Source organism: Anabrus simplex, chromosome 10 (assembly GCF_040414725.1).
Source record: "Anabrus simplex isolate iqAnaSimp1 chromosome 10, ASM4041472v1, whole genome shotgun sequence".
Classification (NCBI taxonomy): domain Eukaryota; kingdom Metazoa; phylum Arthropoda; class Insecta; order Orthoptera; family Tettigoniidae; genus Anabrus; species Anabrus simplex.
The window spans coordinates 64,721,991-64,745,021 of NC_090274.1; the positions used below are offsets into that span (position 1 = coordinate 64,721,991).

A 23,031-nucleotide genomic window follows, 5' to 3' on the forward strand; every position below is an offset into this window, starting at 1 on the left:
TTCTTGGTAAAATAAATAATCCGGGATTGAGAAATTTCCTAACAAAGTACATTAATTTTGAGCCTCTAGACGAATCCACATTAAGGAAAAACTATCTCCCAAAATGTTACGAAGAAACTTTACAGAGAATTCGGGCACTATGTGATAGCGAAAAACTGTGGGTGAGCATTGACGAAACCACTGATTCAAGTGGCAGAAAAGTAGGAAATGTTGTAGTTGGTGTGTTGAAGAATGACAAAACTGCTTGCGAACATTCTTATTTGTTAGCGTGTAAAGAATCTGTAGCTAGGTTATTCAATGAAGCCATGCACTTACTTTGGCCAAAAGGTATAAAATACGACCATGTATTGCTTTTCCTTACTGACAGTGCAGCTTACATGAAAAAGGCAGCCGAAGGCCTTTCTGTGAGCTTTCCGAAAATGATACACGTAACTTGCGTTGGTCATGCTGTACACAGGTTATGTGAAACTGTGTGGGCTCAGTATCCTCAAGTGGATAAATAGTGTCTAATGGCAAAAAAGTCTTCGTAAAAGCACCCTCAAGAATTGATCTGTTTAAAGAGAAAACCGCGGATCTTGCACTTCCTCCTTTACCTATTGTTACGCGGTGGGGTACCGGGCTTAGCACTGTGGTATACTACACAGACAATTTCAAAAGTTTTGCATCCGTTGTGAACATGCTAGATAAAAACGACGCGTCGTCAGTTGAGATTCTTCAAGAGATACTAAAAGACAGCACTTTGAAAAATGATTCGGCGTTTATATCTGCCAATCAAAGCTTCTTGGGTAAAACTATAGACATACTTGAAAAATCCACTAACGTGTTGTCCGAAACAGTGAAGGAAGTGCGCAATGTTTAAATTAGATTCACTCCTGACTTCGCAGGTACAGGGACTGTTAAAGGTCAAATATCAAAATTTGTTCAGGAAAAACAGAGGATTTCAAACAATGTGCCAAATTTCTAATGTATTAGAGGGTGTTTATGTTGGCGAAATTGATGGCATTATTGTTGGTGACATTCCTCTCTTTAACTATGCTCGTCTGACTTCCTGTGATGTGGAGCGATCGTTTTCGCAGTATAAAGCGTTCTTTAGAGATAATCGGCATGCATTTGTGATGGACAATTGGGAGATGACCTTTGTTGTTCACTGCAGTTCTGAGACTACTTCTAGCAACTAATATTCCAGCGTGTGATGGGTGAGTACGAACTGGTACCATACCTGCCAACCCTTCCGATTTACCCGGAAACTTTCTGGTTTTTAACTCGTCTTCCGATTTTCCAATTTATTTTTTAATTCTTGCTATTTTTGACCAGTAGAACATCTAGTACGGCCAATACTCTTCCCCTAGGATAAATTGTTATCTGCTTGTGTAATTTACAAAACCTCATTTTCAAGCGTATTTATTTGATGCTTTATTTTGTGAGTGTTTCGTGTATCGTGTTTCCCGCTCACCACAGCAGCGTGTGCGGCTTATACAGCTGGGGATTCGGGGTGTCAATCGTCCTGTAATCAAGTCAGGCTGGCGCGCGCTAGCGACTCAGTTAATCGGGATGAAAGTTAGTTATTGTTGTTCGCGCGCTGTTACCGTCGTTTCTATGCGTAGTTTCGTCAGAGTTGTAGGTCACTTGTATTTTCTTGCATTTCTATGCTTTCCCCCGCTGTCAAAGTCGTATGTTAATAATGTATGGGACGTATTGAATTGTTTTATATGTGGTAGTTTCGCGTATTTAAGTGCATAATTTTAATGAGTTGAATCTTTTTAAGGTGGTTGTGTCGGTGAAAGTTTCAGGTTCTTTTCTCGTTATGGCCAAACAATATAACAAACGTTATCTCGAAGTGTTCAGAGATACCTATAAATTTCCGTTCATTTTACATTCTGATAAAGACACTACCGTATTCTCTTGCGTAATTAACGCCCTTGCATAATTTACGCATCCCAATATTTTTGGGTCCAAAGTGGAGAAACAGAAATGTTCACATATTTGACGGACCCACAACTTCGAACATCCATCACGCAGCTCCGGTTGCGTTTCGAAATAAAGATGTCAACTACTCAAGTAGCAGTCTTCCTATTGCGAAAGCGGGCATTCCAAATGCAGGGCAACCTGCTGTTATTAGCCGGCAGGTAATCCCACTGCACTTAAATATAATGATTTTGTTACGCAATGTTGGATAAGCCATTTCTCATGAAATGCAGTATTTTAAAGAATGTGAAATAAACGTTGCACATGGAATCAGTGTCTCGGATTTGATTAATTTTATGAAGAGAAATAGATTTCCTCTTCGACGAAGATCATCATGCCAAAAAATGACAAATTATTTAAACCATTTTCATTGCTTTGTGATTGAGAAGCGTAAAGTGAAGGAATATTTGATCTCCCTTATAGGAACTGCAGGTCGGACGCCAATCAGTTTCCACATGCCGCAAAGTCGAACAATCGATAAATACGGAACATACAGTGTTATCGTACGTGCTACCGGAAGCAAAAAACAACGATGTACTGCAATGGTTGCTGTAACAGCTGATGTCAGAAAGCTTGCACCTTACATTGTTCTAAAACGAAAAACAATGTCTAAAGCAAAATTTCTGTGAGTGATCCACGTTCGTATTCAAGAAGAAGGGTGAATGGACACGTCACTCGTACAGGATTGGATACGAATGGTATGGTGTAATGTAGCAGGGTCCCTCCTTCGATGCCCGGCCCTTCTCGTGTTGGACAGTTTTTCTTTTTTGCCGGTATGTCATTGTTGTGACATTACGTGAATTGTACTTTTATTAGTTCGTGTTTATTTCAGTTCAGGTGGTATTGTCAGCTCGTAATGGGAAGAATATTTTGCAGTGTCGGTACTTCAATCCCACGTGTCTAACTTACCTGATGTACCCTATTTGACTTTTCAGAAAAAAATCTCACATCGGAATTTTACGCCAAATGACGATAACCGCCAATGAGTTGAACCAATTGTGTTTATATTATATTTGATGTATCTTCTAAATGTAAATGAATTGTAAATGTCTGAATTCCTTGAATAATTTACGCATCTGAAGTTTTCACCTGTGTTTTTAGTAAAAAAGTGTGTTAATTACGCGAGAAAATACGGTATTATGCATTTTGTTGCGTGTGTCGGTGTGACATAAATATTCGCTGAAGTGTCATAAATGAGATTGATCAGGTTCATTTTCTTGTAACCATTTTTATGTTTTGGTAGTTTAAGATTTTAAATTTAATGGTCAATTTTCATTGTAACAATAGATATGTATGCCTTTTACCATGACCTTTTTTCACCTTGACCGTGGTGGAATATATGTGATGAAATCCAAGAATTAAAAAATCTTCCTATTTTTGGTTTCTAAAAGTTGGCAGGTATGTGGTACTAAGATGATAGGTTGCTTTTTCCATATTTAAACAAAACATTACCTTTAAAAAAATAACCATTCATAATATCTACTCTGGCATAACAAAAATGAATATACCATACAGCATGTTTCCATACACAGACACCACTTTTGCCTTAAGGAGCACATTTGGTAGCACCATATTCTAATACAAAACATTATACTTATTTACTTCTTGAGCGCGAGTAGTTATGTGATATTTAAAGGAAAATAATTTCAATTTATCACACATTTTTAAAGTTTTTCAGCACATAAAAAATAAATATTTTTCACATTTTTTAGCACATAAAAATCTGCTCCCTAGTAATTATGTAGAGGCCCATAGTCTGAAACAGAATTAACCGGCGGATTAAAACTGATGATTATATTTTTTGTCCAAGAAGGCCTAATATTTTAACGGGATGGTACCAGAAGGAGAATTTCCTGTCCTATGCAGTATACCGTATTTCGATTTCCCTCAGATTCATCTTCTGTCCCAACTGCTTCCCGCACTATTTTTATTATTATACCTACAACTTCAAACTCACTACCATTGCATTCGTCAACATATTAATCTAACTTGTAACAAATATCCTCTTCACTCAACTGGTTATGTGCAGCCATGTTGCTGTATTGTTTTTACATTCAGTCAACTGTCTGTTTCTATCTAAGAAAACTTGTACAAAAAAACATTATCTTACCATTCGGTGCATGTCAGTTGTATCTAGGAAGCGTAGGGAATTCACTGGTTCCAAGAAGTTATATGTTTAGCAAACAGATGGCAAAGGAAGTCGGTTTGAAAGTTGAATACGCTCTACTACACAACCTGCGAGAGACAGTGTGCAACTTCAGTACGTTTTACTATGCAGCCCGCGGGAAAGAGTTTAAGAACTGTCAATGATCAACCGCACACAGTGTTTCTTTAGTGAACTTTTTATATTTAAGGTTAATTTACTTTTTTTTTTTTTTTTTTTTTTTTTTCAGGTTGGTGGGAGGTTTCCTAACCCTCAGCCCTGAATTTTGCTTTGTTGTGGAAGAAGAAACAGAATTGACTGGTTATGCTTTGGCAGCCCTTGATGCCAAGCAGTTCTACAAGAAACTGGAAATTGGTTGGCTACCTGACATGTGCAATAAATATCCTCAGCCTACCAAACCTGTAGGAGATCCTCTTACTGTTACTGAGGTGAGACATTAAATATTGGAGGAGTAAATACAGAAAGTTTGGAATTTCATACTTCTAATTAGCAAAATGTACTTGGATCTAACATGTATGTCACTTAAATAAGCAGTTTCTAAAACTGCTAGTGGAATTTGTCTTCCTCCTTTTGTGTTCTCATGTCTGGCTTCAGTTCTCCTTTCCGTTGCTCACTTTGGTTACATTAGTGTGCTATTGTGTTCTTTGTTGTATGTTCTTATTTTCTCTCCAAATTTCCTATCATTGACCATTTATGCAATAGAACCTCAATAATTCGAAATCGCTTCAATTCAAAATCCTGCCTAATCCGAAGAATCTCTCGTTCCCCAAAACACAAGGTGTTGCTTTGCATGTTATTTAAGTTGTTTCATTCAAAATACGAATAATTCGTAATTCAAAGAACAGAGTCAGTCCCATTATTGAAATTCAGACTTTTAATTCGAAATAGTCTTTCATTTTGTTAAAAATAATATATTATGGCGTAATTTTAATTAAATTCTCTGCATCACGATAGAACGCGTCTTCCAGAATCTGCAGGAGTATGTCTCTGAACTTTGACTTTGGTGTGCCTACAGCGTGCTTCAGAGTTGCCATGTTCTAGTGAAATCATAGTTCTTTTGTATTATTGTAGTTACTATTATTATACTTTTGAGTATTAGTGTTCGGTTATAAACTTCTAAATTATTATATTTTGTTTATACTGTGTTTTAGTTTTATTGTTTCGGTATTTTAGTTTAGGGCACGTGTTTCTGTTTTGCATTGCACGATGGCTAGGTGTCAGTATTCTTCCAAGATACTGAGCGAGAAGATGAAAATGAAAATGATAAGGGAGGTCGACAAAGGACAAGTGACAGTTGCCTGGGACGCTATTCCTTCATCGACAATTAAGAACGGCTTCATCAAGGGTGGTTTTGGTTCATTAAATGAAAGCTGGGTGAGTGGCTCAGACGGTTAAGGTGCTGGCCTTCTGACCCCAACTTGGCAGGTTCGATCCTGGCTCAGTCCGGTGGTATTTGAAGGTGCTCAAATACGTCAGCCTCGTGTCGGTAGATTTACTGGCACGTAAAAGAACTCCTGCGGGACTAAATTCCGGCACCTCTGCGTCTCCGAAAACCATAAAAGAGTAGTTAGTGGGGCGTAAAACAAATAACATTATGATTATTATTATTATTATTATTATTATTATTATTATTATTAAATGAAGTAGAAAAAGGAGATGAAGATGACAGTGAAGATGAATGGCAGGAGTTACGGCAAAAGTCCGATGTCTGTATAACATTCGCAGAATACATCACCATAGACCATGCGAAGACTACTTCAGAAGAGCGGGATCCCGCCATGGTGATCAGCTGTGATCATGTGACGCCAGAAGTAGCTGCAGATACAGCTGATGTTGAACACGACGAAGATAAGGCGCAGGCGGCAACTATTCCGTCAAAAAATTATGTACTTGCTGCTCTAGCCGTGTTGGATTCTGTGATAAATGTAAGTGATGCTGACGATGCTACAATTAAGGCTAAGGCTACAGCCCATATGGAGCAGTTTGAAGCTGGTATTTATAAAATAAAAAAAATGAAGCAGCCTCTCATACATTCTTTCTTTAAAGGCCTAATGTGCGACAAAAAAAGACCTACTGGACCATTAATCATTTGTGAACTTTTCAGGTACTGTATGAAGTTATACATTATTATTTATATTTGTGTTAAATATATGTTTGGGTTTTAAAAGTTTGTTTTGTTGGTGTCATGTTTCTAACTGGACAATCGTGTTGGCTCACCTGTGCATGTGTTTTATGCTGTACTTGTATTGCGTCGTGCATATATAGCAAATTACTCTTTGTCTTTGAATCGTGTTTTGTTTTTCCCGGGTGTGAGGTTACGTTTGACACTGTATGACGTTATCCAAGAGCATTATTTATATAAATGCACTTTAGACACGATGCTGTATATAGGCTTTTGGGTTTTTGCCGTGTCAAGAAAATAAGGTGAAATTCTTAACATTTCACGGAGAACTGTGCTCTGCGTCCTCAGAAGAAATCTCGACTGTCCACGAGAAAAGCTTCTTAAGCAGTGACTCTTTGAATTTGGACGTTATAATAGAAGGGGAAATTGTACGTTCATTCGCCACCAGGTGGCCCCCAGGACGAGGCACAACGCTAGCGTTCGAAGCGGAAGCTGACCGAACCATCACAATCAGACTAAGCGGTTCACATAACGTGTTTGCGTAACATATGACATGTCAGGTGTCAATTCTGGTCAGTTTCACTAGATTATGTTCCTAATCCAGATATAGACTACCGTATCATGCAAAAAAAAACTTCACTGTATCGCTCAACACACAAATTTCTAACTTCTGAATGAAATACAAGCACAAATAAGCTCACTTTTTCCGTAATGACGCAGCTGTGGCGACGGCTTGTACCAGAGTTGTAAATCATGTTTCTTTCACAAGGGATGACAAATAACATTTTCAGGGCTAGGAAAAGTGTGATTGTACTCCTAGTAAGCAGTAATAGCGAAAATTCGTGATGTGTTACATATGTTTATATGTTCCTAATCCAGATATATACTACCGTATCATGTGACAAATATTCGGTACACTTCACTGTACCACCACACCCAACACAAAATAAATTTCTAACTTCTGAATGGAATGCGAAATACAATTACAAATAGACTCAGTGTGTTATTCAGCAATCAAAATTGAACATTCCTGAGGCTAACAGCTTGCTCCCCGAACATGCAACTTACCTGTGAAGTTCAGGAATTTTTCTCTAATCATGCAACTGTGGCAACAGATCTTACCCAAGTTGAAAATCACGTTTGTTTCACAAGGGATGACAAATAACATTTTCAGGGCTAGGAAAAACAAGGGATGACAAATAACATTTTCAGGGCTAGGAAAAATGTGATCATACTAAGCGGTAATAGCAAAAATTCGTGTCGCGATAAGTGAGGTATTTTTGTATATATTTACAGTAGAACCTCGATAATTCGAAATCGGTTAATTCAAAATCCCACGTAATTCGAAGAAGCTCTTGTTCCTGGAAACATGAGATACGGTTTTGCATGTTATTTAAATTGTTTAATTCGAAATACGGATAATTCGTAATTCGAAGTACAATGTCGGCCCCATTACCGAAATTCAGACTTTTAATTCAAAACTGCCTTTACATTTTAAAACAATAGTATGTTACAGAGTAATTTCAACTCGAAATCTATCCGCGTCATAATGGAACGCGTGTTCCGGAACGTGGAGGGGTAGCTTTCCGCACTTACACTCACTTCGGTGGGTCTACAGTGCGCTTCATGATTGCCAAGTTGAATGAAATTGGAATTCTTTTGTATTCAACCTTTTAAAGAACGCCGTAATATCACGCAACAGGCAGTGTGCGGAAAAACAGAATGCGCGAACACTGGCGATGCAGACAGTTGACGAAAAAGCGTGGCTCATATAATAAATTCGTAGGCACCGAACAATACTGTCATTGCCTATGAAACTGCATTGCTTTATTTTAATGCGAGCCCAAACGGTCTTATGCTTTTAAAGGAGAAAGTGCCAGCCGGGAATCGTACAAGGGTCGGGGATGGGGGTCATTGTAGTGCGTTGCAATTGCAATGCACATGAAAGCGAGAAACTTTATCCCCTCGTGAAAAGTTTGATAAGCTACAATGTTTTAAGGGCGTCGGGCACTTTCCATCCCAGTACAAAGCATCTAAAAATGCAAACAGTACAGGTATCCAAAAAATAATGCATTTGCACAGGGGAACCAGCATAATTTATCCTCGTCTTTGAATTGTGTGATTTTTTTTCTTTTGTTGCGTGAATTTATGTTCGTCAGTGATTTAACCAAGTGCATTATTTGAAAATTGTAAATGCACCTTGTTGGATACATTTCGGAAATAGATTTTCCATGGCATTGAAAGGTTTAAACTGTGAATCGAGGTGATTGCATGTATTAATGGGTCTTAGAATACTTTGTGACGCGGCAAGTGTTTACATTTCTGAAGTACGAGAGAAGTGCCATGGCGGGAAATCGTACAATCATAGGAAAGTTTGATTTTAAGGGCATCGGGTGCTTTCTGTGTAAATACAAGGCATCTAAAATGCATACAGTATAGTACTCCAATGAATAAAGCACTTGCACATGGAAGCCAGCATAGATTTCTCCTCGTCTTTGAATCGTGCTTTTTTTTCTTTCTTTCATTGCGTGAGGTTAAATTTGCCAGTGAGATATGCAAGTGCATTATTTGAATACTGTAAATGCACCTTTTTGGATACATTTTGGAAATAGTTCTTTTTTCGTGGTATTTGAAAGGTATAAATTGTGAATCAAGGTTAACTGCATGCAGTAACGGGCCTTAGAATATTTTGTAACGCAGCAATGGTTGGTACTTCTGAATTGCGAATTGGCGGTTAATTCAAAATCACGTAATTCGAAGTCCGATTTTTGAGTCCCAACGACTTTGAATTAACGAGGTTTTACTGTAATATGATGAGAATCGGGACTTTGAATTTATGACGTGCTAAGCGAGAAAACGTGTTAGTGAGGAATGCATTGACGAGGTTCACTGTAGTATGATGTGCATATGTTGAATTCTTGGAATATGGTGTTTTAAGGAATGTGATTATTATTGCAGGAATTTGTGTCGTGGTTCCACACATTCAGAGCAGACGTGCCAGAAGTTATTCACAGCCACCATCCATCTGTGATGTGTTGTTCTTTACTCAATAGTGTGATGGACCAGAGCGTAGCAAAGAGGCTAGTGACTTGCCTCTTGGCAGCTCTCCGAGCTAATGGTGAGTTTGCATGTATTGTTATAATCATACTTATAAATATCAAAATAATTTGCACAAAAATGCCAACATATTAATTGTGATTTACTATCCTGCATGATAAGTTCGGTAAATGGTCTCATGAAATAAAGACAACATACGTTACACACAAAATTCCTTTCCTGGCCTTCAGAGTAATCTCCGTTAGCTACAACACACTTTTGACATAGACTGTAAAGCTGCTGGAAGCTGGCAGCAAACGCTTCTTTTGGAATCTCCCGAAGAACCCTTGTCACGCGTTGTTGGATACCTGCTATATTATCGAACCAGTGGCCTTTCAGGGCTAATTTAAGACGGGGGAACAAAAAAAATCTGCCGGCGCCAAATCCGGAGAGCACGGAGGGTGTGGAAGAACAGTTGCATGGCGTTCAGGGAGAAGCTGGGTCATGCGGATCACAGGATGCGGACGGGCATTGTCTTGGAGGAGCTTCCACTGTCCACTCTGGTACAGTTCAGGCCGAACCCGTCTGATGCGTTGCAGTAGCCGTTTCAAAACTCCCTCGTAGAATTCCGTGTTGACAGGTGTACCCTGGGGTACAAATTCATGATGAATGACCCCATTGCTGTCGAAAAAGGCGGTCAGCATTGTCTTAATTTTGGACTTTGTGCCCCGACTTTTCTTGGGAGGCGGAGAAGACGCTGAACATCACGCCATTGACTGTCTCTTGGTCTGCGGATCATACTGGTAACACCACGACTTGTCTCCTGGGCCCTGTTTCATAGACTAATATTAACTAACAATATTAGAACTCATAAAAATAGTTATGAGTTAAGAGTTCTGTTTCATAAAGATTTACACATGACCAATAAAATAGCTTCACTCCTAATATTAGTTCATTAGTCAGCTGATACAAATGGAGGTTAGAATCGGTCTGTTGCATATGTTCTTGGTTTGTGTTTGTTCCTAGCAGTAGGCTGGTGCTTGACTACAACCGGCTATTAATCCGTATGTTCGATAGGCTCACTTTATATTCGTTGTTCTGATTGATACATATGAGAATGAATAAAAGAAGTGGAAATAATGTGAGAAGAAAGTTTCGTTGTGCAAAGTGATTGAGTTAAAGCGCCAGCTATTCGCAGCCATTTGCACACTATAACCATCCTTGTTCTTTTTACTTTTTTATTTTATGTGCTCCTAAAAATCTCCCTTGAGATGAAGTAGCAAAATCTTGGTTTACTACCCCTTACGGGTGGGGCCGGTATAATAACACCCACGGTATCCCCTGCCTGTTGTAATATATAACTAAAAGGGTCCCCAGGGGCTCTCAACTTGGGAGTGTGGGTTGGCGATCACAGGGCCCTGAGCTGTGTCCTGACATTGCTTCCACTTACTCGTTCCAGGCTATTCTGTCCGACCTCCCTTGTTCAACTCTTGCTCTTTTCTGACCCCGACGGTGTATGGTTGCGAGGCCTAGAGCGTCATTTTTACGCCCTTCGTGGCCCTTCTCTTTCTTTGGCCAATACCTTCAATTTTCGAAGTGTCGGATCCATTTGATTTTCTATCTGATTAGTGTTATATAGAGGATGATTGCCTAGTTGTACTTCCTCTTAAAACAATAATCACCGAGCTTGATAGCTGAAGTCGCTTAAGTGCGGCCAGTATCCAGTATTCGGGAGATAGTAGGTTCGAACCCCACTGTCGGCAGCCCTGAAGATGGTTTTCCGTGGTTTCCCATTTTCACACCAGGCAAATGCTGGGGCTGTACCTTAATTAAGGCCACGGCCGCTTCCTTCCCACTCCTAGCCCTTCCCCGTCCCATCGTCGCCATAAGACCTATCTGTGTCGGTGCGACGTAAAGCAACTAGCAAAAAAAAAAAAAATAATCACCACCACCATCTTGGTTTATTGGTGGTATAAGCCAAGATTTTTAAGGAGTCTCTTAGCAGTATTGCTCTAGGGAAACACAATGTTACTGTGTAACACTACCAACCTGTGGAGTGCAATGTGAAGCTGCTGTTTTGAGATTATGCTTCATTCCTTGCAGTGGAACATTCTGTTACGAATCCTATCAAGCAAATACTTAAAAGTTCTGTAATGTAACCTAAATCTCTCATTGTATGCATATGTTTGTTACGCACCAGTACAGGCTGTTTTTGGTCTAACATTTATTGAACGGTGAATACCTACACTTATTTCACATCATTATTTGAATCGGAGTCGACGGTTTCACTGATCTTCACGATTTTATGCCAAAATATTAAAATACCACTCGCTTTGGTTTCACTAATAATATGGATCGAGTCAAAATACATTTATGGAAATAATCCCAATAATATGAGTAAATTTTATTAGTCATGTTGTCTATGAAACAATTTACTAATATCATTAGGATTATGTATTAATGATTTTGACTCATAAACTAATTACTAATATTATTAGCTAATAACTCTTTGAAACATAGTACTAATATTATTTAATATTATTGGTTTCTTACTAATAATATTAGTGTAAGATGTTTTATGAAACAGGGCCCTGTAATGATGGTTTTCAACAACTCTGGATTTTGGTCACAAGCATCAATGAAATCTCCCATCGTTTCCATCCGAGTTTGCTTCTGCTCACCTGTCAGGTTGTGCGGTACAAACCGGGCACAAGAAATCTGCTTTTTCAAATGTTCATGAACAATGGTCCTTACACTGTCCTTGCCTACACCCACTTCATCTGCTATCATTTGTAAGGACAGTCGCCGATCATTCGCAAGCATCTGTCGCATTCATTCAATGTTGTCTGGAGGTGTGCTTGTGGTTGGTCAACCCGAACGCGCCTCGTCCTCAACACCTTCCTTTCCATCTCGAAAGCGTTTAAACCAGTCAAAAACGTACTTTTTACTTACTGCTTGAGCGTGGTAAACTTGCACTAATATTGCGTGTTTCCGTTGCCGTTTTGCCCAGGTGGAAGCAAAACTTCATGTTAACGCGTTGCTGAGTTTTGCACTCCATTGTGCAATGACACGAGTCCTCACACTGACTCCATGCAATGTGTTGCAGTGTTCAACTCCGTTCAACTGTGGTGAGTTGACCGATGGGGGGCACTTGGTGTCATGTCTCGGTATGCGTATGCGCGAGCGCATTGTCCGAACTAGCACAGTGTACAACCTAGGCGACCATTCACCAAACTTTTCAGACACAGGTTGTATTAATTATGGGTTTGGTTAACATGTTCACTACCAGCTACTGCATGGGTGATTTAAATTCCTAGGCAAGCCATTTAAATACCACCACCACAATCATTATCATCATCATCTGGAGCAGTGTCCAACTACAGGCTGGGTCTGCTTGGAACATAAGCCTCTCCATCGTTTGCTTCTTTTCTGTCACTCGTCCAGCTCCCTGCTCTTCATCTCGATGCTCTTTACACCATGCTGTTTCAAATTCCTGCTGTACATCATTGGCTATTTTTGATCATTGCCTCTAAGTTACTGAATTTAAAAATCTAGAATTTTGTACATACCTTCATGTGTCCACAGCATTATTTGGTGAAGGGGCGAGGTGAAGCGACAATCACTTGACTGGCATATACATTAATTTGTTTGCAAACTTATTCTTAAAAGAAGAAGAAGAAGAAAGAAGAAGATGGAACAGATGAAAAGCAGCAGGACTAGATTAATTGTGTGTGTGGAAATGATAAAAGCAGCAGGACCTGTGAGTCTGCAATGGCTGTATAAACTGTTTTTGGAGAGAAAAATCTGCACCAAATGACTGGAGTAAAGTAGTAATCATACCTGTATTTAAGAAGGGGGCACGAAGATGTTGATAATTATCGAGGATACACTCGATATCTCGGGTAGCAAAAATATGTAAAAGGATACTAGAAAAGAGAATGAAAAGAAAGGTCGAAGGACAATTGAGAGAAGAGCAGTGTGGCTTTCGAAATGGTGGAAGATCAACACTAGACCCAATCTTCAGTGTGGGGCAGTTAATGGAAAAGCTTGCTGGGAATATGGAAGAGATGTGGTGACAACATTCCTTGATTTAGAAAAGGCTTACGATAGTGCACCTGGAGCAAAGGTATGGAAAGTAATGCAACAGAAAGGATTTGGAAAAACAAACGGTAGAATATGTGCAAGCAATATTCGGTGAAACCCTTCTAAGTTGGACACCTATGGTTCGTTAAAAATCTGTCCAATGTAGTGGGGTCTCCAGTAGGGTGAGTGTACAGTATTTCAAAAGTGCACTAACAGTGCAGGAAAGGAAAAATCTCTTGAGCTAGTGTGTACCGTATACTGTATATTCATAATAAAAACAATGGTTCTTTGAATTCCTATACAGTACAGCACAGTGAATTTAATGCTTGCTAAAACTGTTAAAAAAATGCACTACAGTATTATTTTTCGAGTTTTGAACATGCCCATTCTAATTCAATTTTCCAATGTAATCCAAATAGAGTTTGAACCATTTCTGGTTGGTTATACACAAACACGTAACATTCCAACTCATTAGTACACTGCACAACTTCCTCTTCTTCTTTTTCTCTTCCTCCTCCTTTTTCTTCTCATATTTTCTTTTTCTGTAACATCCATTTGCTCCAGGAACATCATCATGGACTTCCAACGCATTATATAAATCGCTATTAACACCGTCTGACATTTCCCTGCAAAGGCCTTCAGAGAGACATCCTAATATCTCACTTAAAGTCATGTTATCTGTGAGATGGTTCTTTCTCTTCAGTTGATTATGGCATAAATCCTGCATGGTGGAAATATTTCACAATTGTTTCTTTAGACACATCTATCCAAGCACCATGGATCCAGCGAATTGCGTTGAGATCCGTCACACTCCGTGTAAATTCAATCACATTGTTACACTTATCTCCTGTGTTGATGATGGCCCCACATTAACTGTTTCCTGCACAGTAATTTTACACCTTGAATTACCCCTTTGTCTAGTGCAGGGGTGGCGAACCTATGGCATGTGTGCCAGTAGGTGACAAATGAACACGACTTCTGTGGCACACCGTACAACATATTTTAATGTTTAAACATGTATTAAATAGGTCGAAAATTGTAGCAACATAGCATATTTTAACGTTGTTGTTGTTGTTGTTGTTCTTGCTGTTAGTCGTTTAGTCGCTTTAGACTCTCCGTGGCCCCATAGACCAAAGTGCGTCATTTCTTCCTGTCGTATACTATTTTCCGAAGTCTTTCTAAATTGAGAGCCGTGGCTTCCTTGATGCCATCTATCCACCTCATCCGTTGTCGCCCTCTTCTCTTGTTAGCATCAGTCTTTTCCAGTGAATCATGTTTTCTCATAATGTGACCAAAGTACTTTAGTTTTTGTCTGAGTATTTGACCTTCCAGTGAGCAGCCTGGGTTGATTTCCTGTGATATGGACTTATTAGATCTCTTCGCAGTCCACGGAACTCTTAAGGAGTTCTCTCCAACACCATAGTTCAAATCTGCCTATTCTTTGACGCTCAGCCTTTTTTACTGTCCAGGTCTCGCTTCCGTACATTGCTACTGGGAAGACCATAGCCTTCACTATACGAATCTTCGTTCTTAAAGTTACGTCTCTACTCTTGAAAATGTTATCAAGGTTGGCCATTGCCTTCCTCCCAAGGAGCAAGCATCTCTTAATTTCATGGCTGCATTCGCCGTCAGCAGTTATTTTGGAGCCCAAGTAGATGAAACTAGGAACAACCTCCATTGTTTCACCATTTACATGCCAGGAGGTTATAGGTTTAGTTGCCGTGATCTTTGTTTTCTTGACATTCAACCTTAGTCCAGCTTTTGCACTTTCTTCTTTCACCTTCATTAGTAGATACTTAAGTTGTTCTTCACTTTCTGCCAACAGGGTGGTGTCATCAGCGTATCTAAGGTTAATTATATGCCTCCCACCAATTTTAGCTCCAGTTTCTGTTTCATCTAATTTGGCATTCCTCATCACATACTCTGCATATAAGTTGAATAAATAAGGTGCCAATATGCAGCCTTGACGTACACCTTTCTCAATCTTGACCCATTCAGTTGTTCCATATAGGGTTCTCACCGTAGCTTCCTGATCATTAACATTACACTTTAATAATGACATATGTCACAATTAATTCTATGGCGATATATTTTACAAATGTATTAGGTTAAAGCAAAAGTATATCATATTCTTAAGAGGAGGTGGGCAATATTACAGGGAAAAGTGACAAAAATAGGTAAGATTTGAACTAGAATATCTTCATTTTTGCAATATAAATTAAAAACTCTCAGAACAGGTAAATTTGTGCTTTTTCTTAACTGTTAGCATCCTTAAAGTTTTTAATATTATCAAAAAACACAGTTACATTCTGTATTTTTAAATATAGTACAATATAATTTCAGTATTCATCCAAAATTTCAGGTACACTTCACCAAAGAACTATTAAATATACAAAGCTGCTATTAAACATTTTTTTAATGTGTACTGTCACCTGTAAGGCTGACTTAAAAATCAACAAATTTATTCCTTAGTGACCCACAGGGCTTATTTTTTGAAAAATATTTTGTCATTTTCATGATCAGAAAGTTAAGTGTCTGAAAAAAAAAAAAAACATGTATGATTTTTGTTCTAACCTAAGTCTATTATTGCACATCAAGCCTATTAGGCACGATTCTGATATTTTACTTCCTGAAGTACAGACGTTACCTAGAAAAGCGTACCTGAAATTTGGGATGCATGCTAAAAAAGAAATTGTACTATATTTAAAAAATACATAATTTAACATTGAAAACTTTTAGGATGCTAACATTTAAGTAGTAGTACAACTTTACCTGTTCTGAGTGTTTTGAAGTTATGTTGAAAAAATGGATGAAGATATTCTAGTTCAAATCTTATCTATTTTTATGCCGCTTTTCCCGATAATGTCGTCTACCTTCCCTTAAAATTTATCTGCTTTTGAAATGCAATTTTCAATGATGTTTGCAAAATGAAATCATGAAAAATTCAGTCAAAATGATTTTTATATAATGCAATCTAATAGTCTACTAAGTAGACTGATTTGACTTCATTTAAGTAGACTCTGCTTATACGAAGTCAAATCAGGGGTTTTACAATAATTTTAAAGAAACTGATGGCACACTAGATAGTAAAAAGTAATAAACAAGACCTTAATTGATACGCTAGTCGGAAAAGGTTTGCCTTCCTGGTCTAGTGGTTGCAATTTACTACATAAGTTGGGAGGCATACATTTTCTGTGACATTCCATAGATTTAGGTCCACATAGCTTGTAGCATTATTGACAACAGTATTTTGCGCTTAACCTTTTTCATTGTTAGATTGATTTCTTTTAACCTTCACCGAAAATATCCCCTGTAATCCATTCTTTTTTTGTTGTGACGCCAAAATACAGGAAGCGTCTTAACATTATTGTTTTTACTCGCAAATGCTCTTGGACAGGTAGCATTTCCAATGACAATGTTAAAATTGCTTGTGTAAAACCCATTACAAAACAGCAAAACAAAATAAATTTTGAACCTGTCCAAACTAATTCAAGGGCTGTCCATTGTCCAGAGTTGAGGGATGTCTGATGTACAGACGATTCTTAACGTAAAAGTATAGGGAGTTAAACGATGCATTCAATACAGTCAAAACTGGTTAGGACGTATTTGTGGGGACTGAAAAAAAATTACGTCCTAAAGAGGGAATGTGCTAAAAAATAAAAAACAATTATGCTGTTTATCGAGGTTAGGTTTGAATGTAAAATTAATAATGATGAAAACATAGAAAAAGTATTTACGATTATAATTAATGAAATACATTTTAAGAACACCAACAAAGCAAAACATCAAGGAGAAACATGTTTAGACACGCGTACTATACACGTTGCTTATAATTATGATTAAAGTTATCGTAGGAATGTCCAACATCTGGGCTATTTGCAGATGTTTCATGTGTGGATTAGCATCTGCATTCTCAATAAACATTAATTTTTCATCATTTGTAAAATGTCTATCTTTCTTCTTCTCCATAACTGAAGGCTGGTTGGCAGCAGCTCTCCATTCTTCACGTTTCAGTTCGTAGTAGGAGTCACATCTCATGTCATCTAATATTTGTGTCATTTACTCTAATCTTGATCGTCGTCTATTATTTTTTTTCCTCTAAGGAACCATCTATTATTTTCTTCAATAACCCATCATGTCTAAGTATAGGGCTTATTAGATGATCCCGCTGTCTGTTTATTTGTGTCATTAAGCACCTCTTCATTCGTGACTGACACTCGCTGCAGTTGTAGGCTGACATGCTAGCACCGTGAAATGAAGTTCTCTACCAAATCCTCACCGTGGCCAGTCTTCGCTGGTGCATCATGCGCGCAACATGGCCAGGAACGCTAATTTAAAATTCTTATGGTGGGAATGTAATGAACATGCTAAAGAGTGACATAGGCCTAAATGTGCTATCCAGGTTTCTTTCGCGTGTTTATAATAGTACATAAATTAAGCACCAAAACGTCAGCTGTATACGTACGTACAGTGAGCCTAATTTACGTACGTTGTTACGCAATGCACTTACGATCGTAAAACTTAGCACCAACACATCACACGAGCTCCTGTTGTGCGATCCAAACAAACACGCCCACATCAAAGACTGGCTTGAGACTGACGCTCCTTGCAACTGTAGGTCTACATGCTAGGGCTGTGAAATTAAGTTCTCTACCAAATCCTCACCCTGGCCAGTCGCCACTGGAGCATCGTGCGTGCAACATGGTCAAGAACAGTACTTTAAATTTCTTATGGTGGGAATATTACGAACGTACTAAAGAGTGATGTAAATGTGCTATCCAGCTTTCTTTAACATGTATTTAATAGGACATGGACTGGGATTTTCGAATAATGACGTAATAACCAGGGAAGCGCGCTAGAGAGGGGCGTCTTAACCATTTTCGACTGTATACTGTATGCCTAATCAAAAGGGGTGGCTATACGGGTGTCCAATGTGAGAGGTTTGACTGTACAAAAATTGTTTCAGCAGTGTCCAGACATGCGGGGAGGACATACTGGGTTTGGAATGAAACTAGACTATGATAAAGAATTACGCTGTTACCACTGTTATTCATAATAGTTACGAATGAAATTGTGTAGGAGACAAAGGTAAAATTTGGGGACGGTAGCTGAATGTAATTCTGTGTGCAGATGATCTTGTGGTGTGGGGTACAAGAGCAACTCGACATGTTGAACGAGATTATTAAAAATTAAGGAATGTAAATCAGTGTGGTAAAGAATAAGACAGTGGTGTTGATGAGAGGAGAAAGGGAAGGGAAAGGAATTATAAAAATAAAGGGACGAAACCTTAAAATTGTGGAGAACTTTACAAGTAGTTGGGAAGTGAACTGATACAGGATGCAGGGCTAAATATGGTGATCAGTAAAAGGATTCAGCAGTGTGTGTGGTGGGGAGGAAGGAAGCACCAATGAAGTGTAAAGAGGTGATGTAGAAGATGTATTCTGCCCAATACTGACAAATGCAGCAGATACCTGAACACAGATAAAAAGACAGAAGAATAAAATCCAGGCCAATGAATTGAAATTCTTAAGAAGTGTGATAGGCAAGACAAAGGACAGAAAGGAAATCGGAGTAGAAAAACTTTATGACAGAATGAAGAGGGATAAACTTACATGGTTTGGACATGTTAGAGGATGCCAGAGTGGATGATGGCAACTCCAATAGGAAGAGGGATCCCCAGACTAAGGTGGTTGGAAACTATCAAGAATAGTACAATTAGAAGAAACTTGGATTGGAACATAGAGTAGAAGTCCGATAGTCCGGCACGTTCGGGACCGGCCTGCTGCCGGATTACCAAAAGTGTCGGACTATCGGGCGGTACCTCTTACTGTGATATAGGTTAAGGCGTACAGCGAAAACAGCTGTAACACTGCGTTTTGTAGTAAAAATGTTGATCAGCAGAATCATTAGTGTAATAACTTTGGCTCAAAATTAGGGCAGCACCAAATTTTCATTGAACACATTCAGTTTACATACATGTACTGTACAATATTTTAGTGTGACTTAAAAAAAATCTTCAATATCTTTTTGTTTTCGAGATCGCTGTAGCTTGGAATAAAAGTTATTTCTGATGATATGTAAATCAATAAGTTCAGTGGCATTATAATTAGTATTACACTCAGCAAAAGTGATGAAATTATTTAGGGACCCAGCTGATTCCTTTTTTTCAGTTTCCTCATCTCAGTCACTCTCTTCAAGATTGTGTATAGGTTGAGGGTTGAATACACTTTGAATAATGTCCTCATCGGTTAGCTCCTGCTCGGTAGGTTCATTGTTATCCATTTGAACCCACTCCGTGAGTTCCTCTTCAGATACGTTATCCAAAGGATTGTTGTTGGTTACACTTCTTACAACATCCAAAACTTCAGACACTGATTCGGGATGTTGTTCCTCCTCAACAGTCTGTAGTTTGAATCAAATGTAGGATCTGCAGTTCGCCAAAATTTTCCCCAGCACCGTTGTAAAGTAACTTTTGTTACTTGACCCCAGGACAATGCGAAGGCATGGACAGCATCTTGTACATTAAACTTTTTTTTGAAATTCAGTTACATCACACTCAGCGTTTAACATGCTGCAAATGAAAGAACTCCTATAAAAAACATTTAAAATTCTGGATTACCCGTTGATCCATTGGCTGAATCAGTGACGTAACATTAGGCGGCAGGAGTGTAGCAAATATATTTCCAGAAACTAACTCAGCTACTGATGTGCTTTACAGTTGTCCAAAAAAAGGACGGCTTTGTTGTCTTCTGGTAGACCAAGGTTTTTGAAGCTTCCTTTGACTTGTGGCACAAAATGATGAAAGAACCAGTCTTTGAATAGGGTGGCGGTCATCCACGCATTTGATTGAGTGTCATGATGGACAGGAAAGTTTGTAACACTTTTAAATGCCCGAGGTTTTCTAGATTTACCAATTACAAAAGGAGTTATTCGGTGGCTTCCAGACGCATTAGCACATAGCAAAACTGTCAATCTGTCTTTGTTTTTTTTTTTTTTAACCCTTTAGCCGCCTTTTCACCTCCCGCAGCTCGAGTAGATGTTGGTAAGCACCGCCATAGTAGGCCTGTTCCATCAGCATTGTAAATCTGATCAGCTGTTATATTAACAACTCAGATTATTTCTTCAAACTTGTCTTTGTATTTTTCTGCTGAATCTTGGTTTGCTGAAAGTGTCTCTCCGGTAACATCAAGTCTTCGAATTCCATGCCAAAACTTACAGTTTCTGAGCCAACCATCAGAAAAATTGTGTTGCTTTCCGCAACACCTAAGTCTTGTCCAAATTTCTTTGCCTTTTCAATAACCATTGGCTCTGTTACCGGCTTTCTTTCGGAGCGTACTGTACTGAACCATTTGTACAATAAGCTGTCTAATTGTTCCTTTTTAATGTTTGTCTGGAAGCCACTTTTTTAGTTGTTACCGATTGAGAAGCAAATTTCATTAGTTTATCTTTTTGTTTTCTTATGTCGTAACTGGTTGATGAGCCAATATTAAATTCATTCAACAAAATATTTCTATTCTCACCTTTCTCCAGTCGTTTGATGATTTCCAGTTTCTGGTTGATGGTCAGAGTTATGTGCTTACGTTTCTCTCCTGATTTGGAACTTGAAGAAGGTTTCGGTTTCGAGAACATTGTCACTGCTTAAATACAAAGAAGTGCTCGTGATCAAAACAATGAACTGAACCTGTGTGTGGTGACAGCCAACAATGCCGATTGTGTCTAACAATAGCAGACGCGTAGTGGACACTTCTGGGTGGTTTTGAACCGCGCTGTGCGCTTTAACTGTCACAAACGTTAAAAAAAAAAAAAAAAAAACCATAAAAAAATCCTGGAATGGTGCCGGACCATCGGGTGTTCCGGTCTGTTGGATGCCGGACTAATGGAATTCTACTGTAGTTAAGGAGGAACAGTGGTGGTTGGATAGAGGAAAATGGAAAGGTGCCCCAATCATCGCAACCTGGCTGGAGCTGGATGAGAGAAATGGATGATGATGATGATGATGAATGGTCTCTGTAGCATTTAAGAATAAACATACTCGTAATTACTTTTGTATAGCACTCATATTTTGGCATTTCTAATTTAGATAAATAGTTTATACAATTTCCTCTCATTTTTTGCAGTCGTAAGAAATTAGAAAAGAACGAGCATATTTACAGAAGTGAATACAGTGTTTGTGTGTTCAGTTGTCTTCTTTACCATTGTTAGTTATTCCTACAGAGGAGTTTTTCTTCTGTGAAAACCTGGACATCATCTTTATTCAATTTCTTAATGTAATGTGTTTTTTCTACAGGTTCATTTGGTGTGTATGTGCCAGTGAGCTCCAAGGACCGCTACATGTTGGAATTTTATGGCAAGCTGGGCTTCCTGGAACTGAGTCCTGGATTGAGCTCTGACACCACCTACTTGGGAAGAGTCTTTTGAGCAATGTCATCTTAACCTCCGATTTGGGTTAATTATAAAGGGTTTTGTTTTTTCTGCTGATATTCAGCTCTCGGTATATATTTTAATTATGTTGGGAAGTACTGTACTTCCTATTCAGCAGCATGAATGTCGGGGACAGCTCCCTGTGGTGTAGCTATGATCCTGACAGTATTGTTGACGTGGATAGAGTGCGAGTTATAAACATGTTTCAAGGAAGAACATTCTTGGCCGCAGATTGAAACCCAGAACTTTCTCACCCAATTTAGTCTCTCCTCAGGTGTTTCAGTAAAATGTTCACTTACTGCGATGCTAGTTTATTGGTAAATGCTTGGAAAGCTACCTTACTCTTCTCAGAATGCCTGTTCATGTAAACATCTAGGGAATTACATGACAAAAAATATTCTGGTACTTAATGTAAATATCAGGAGGGTCTAGATTTGAGTCCTGAGGGAACCCACACTTTTTATTTTGTTTCAGTTTCGAAAGTTCACTTTCAGGAAACCGCAATTCTGATTTTATTCTGCTGGTAAATTGCAGTTTCAACATTTTAAAAAATGTCAGTTGTGGTAGACTGTGTCATGAAATTGCAGATTGTTACATTACATATGCATGGATTCATCTTCAAGTGATGGGGAAATAATTGTTATCGGAACATCGGTTGCTTAATTGATTTATTGATTTGACCACTTATGAAATATAGTATAGAGCAATGCGGGGAGTGCTCTTGCAGGAATCGTCATTCAAGTTATAACATTGGTTGTGTGTCTTATGTTTCAAGTGCTTATTTTAAGGTAAAGGTAAAGCATAATTAAGATATCTTAGACAGGTTTATCTTTGTGTCGTAACTCACGGTTGAGTTATGAGTAGGATTTGAGAGAGCTATTTAATCTAGTTTGGTTTAGCAAAACATGTTATACCTTCAATATTATGCAAAACATATCACTGGATTTGTACTGGAATGCAGTGGCGGTTCGTGTATGAAGGGCTTTTGGGTGCCGCCCCACCACCTTTTCAAAAACATTTATGGTTATTTCACTCTGTAATTGATTACATAAAGAGATGGCCAAATGTAGTGAGTGGTGTGCTTTTCAGGTATACAATGTTATCTTTATTATTTTGGCTGTAAATATTTTGCTTTTCTATTTTCAAGAAAATGGTAACTGCTTTCAGACCATGGCTGCTGTCCGGCACGCTCGATGTTTTCTCTTTAGTTGTGAGGCGTTCGGACTGTGGCAGCAGAGTC

At 38.6% G+C, this 23,031-nt stretch overlaps 1 protein-coding gene across 1 annotated transcript in view; it reads left to right on the top strand.

Moving 5' to 3' along the window:
- Nucleotides 1–22,785, top strand: part of Oga (O-GlcNAcase) — a 226,814-nt gene extending 204,029 nt beyond the window's left edge. The window contains exons 16-18 of the mRNA XM_067154884.2: nt 4,359–4,557; nt 9,210–9,369; nt 21,658–22,785. Coding sequence (XP_067010985.1) covers nt 4,359–4,557; nt 9,210–9,369; nt 21,658–21,788 — 490 coding nt within the window. The 3' untranslated portion in view covers nt 21,789–22,785. The remainder of the gene's footprint in view (nt 1–4,358; nt 4,558–9,209; nt 9,370–21,657) is intronic.
- The last annotated feature ends 246 nt before the right edge of the window (nt 22,786–23,031 follow it).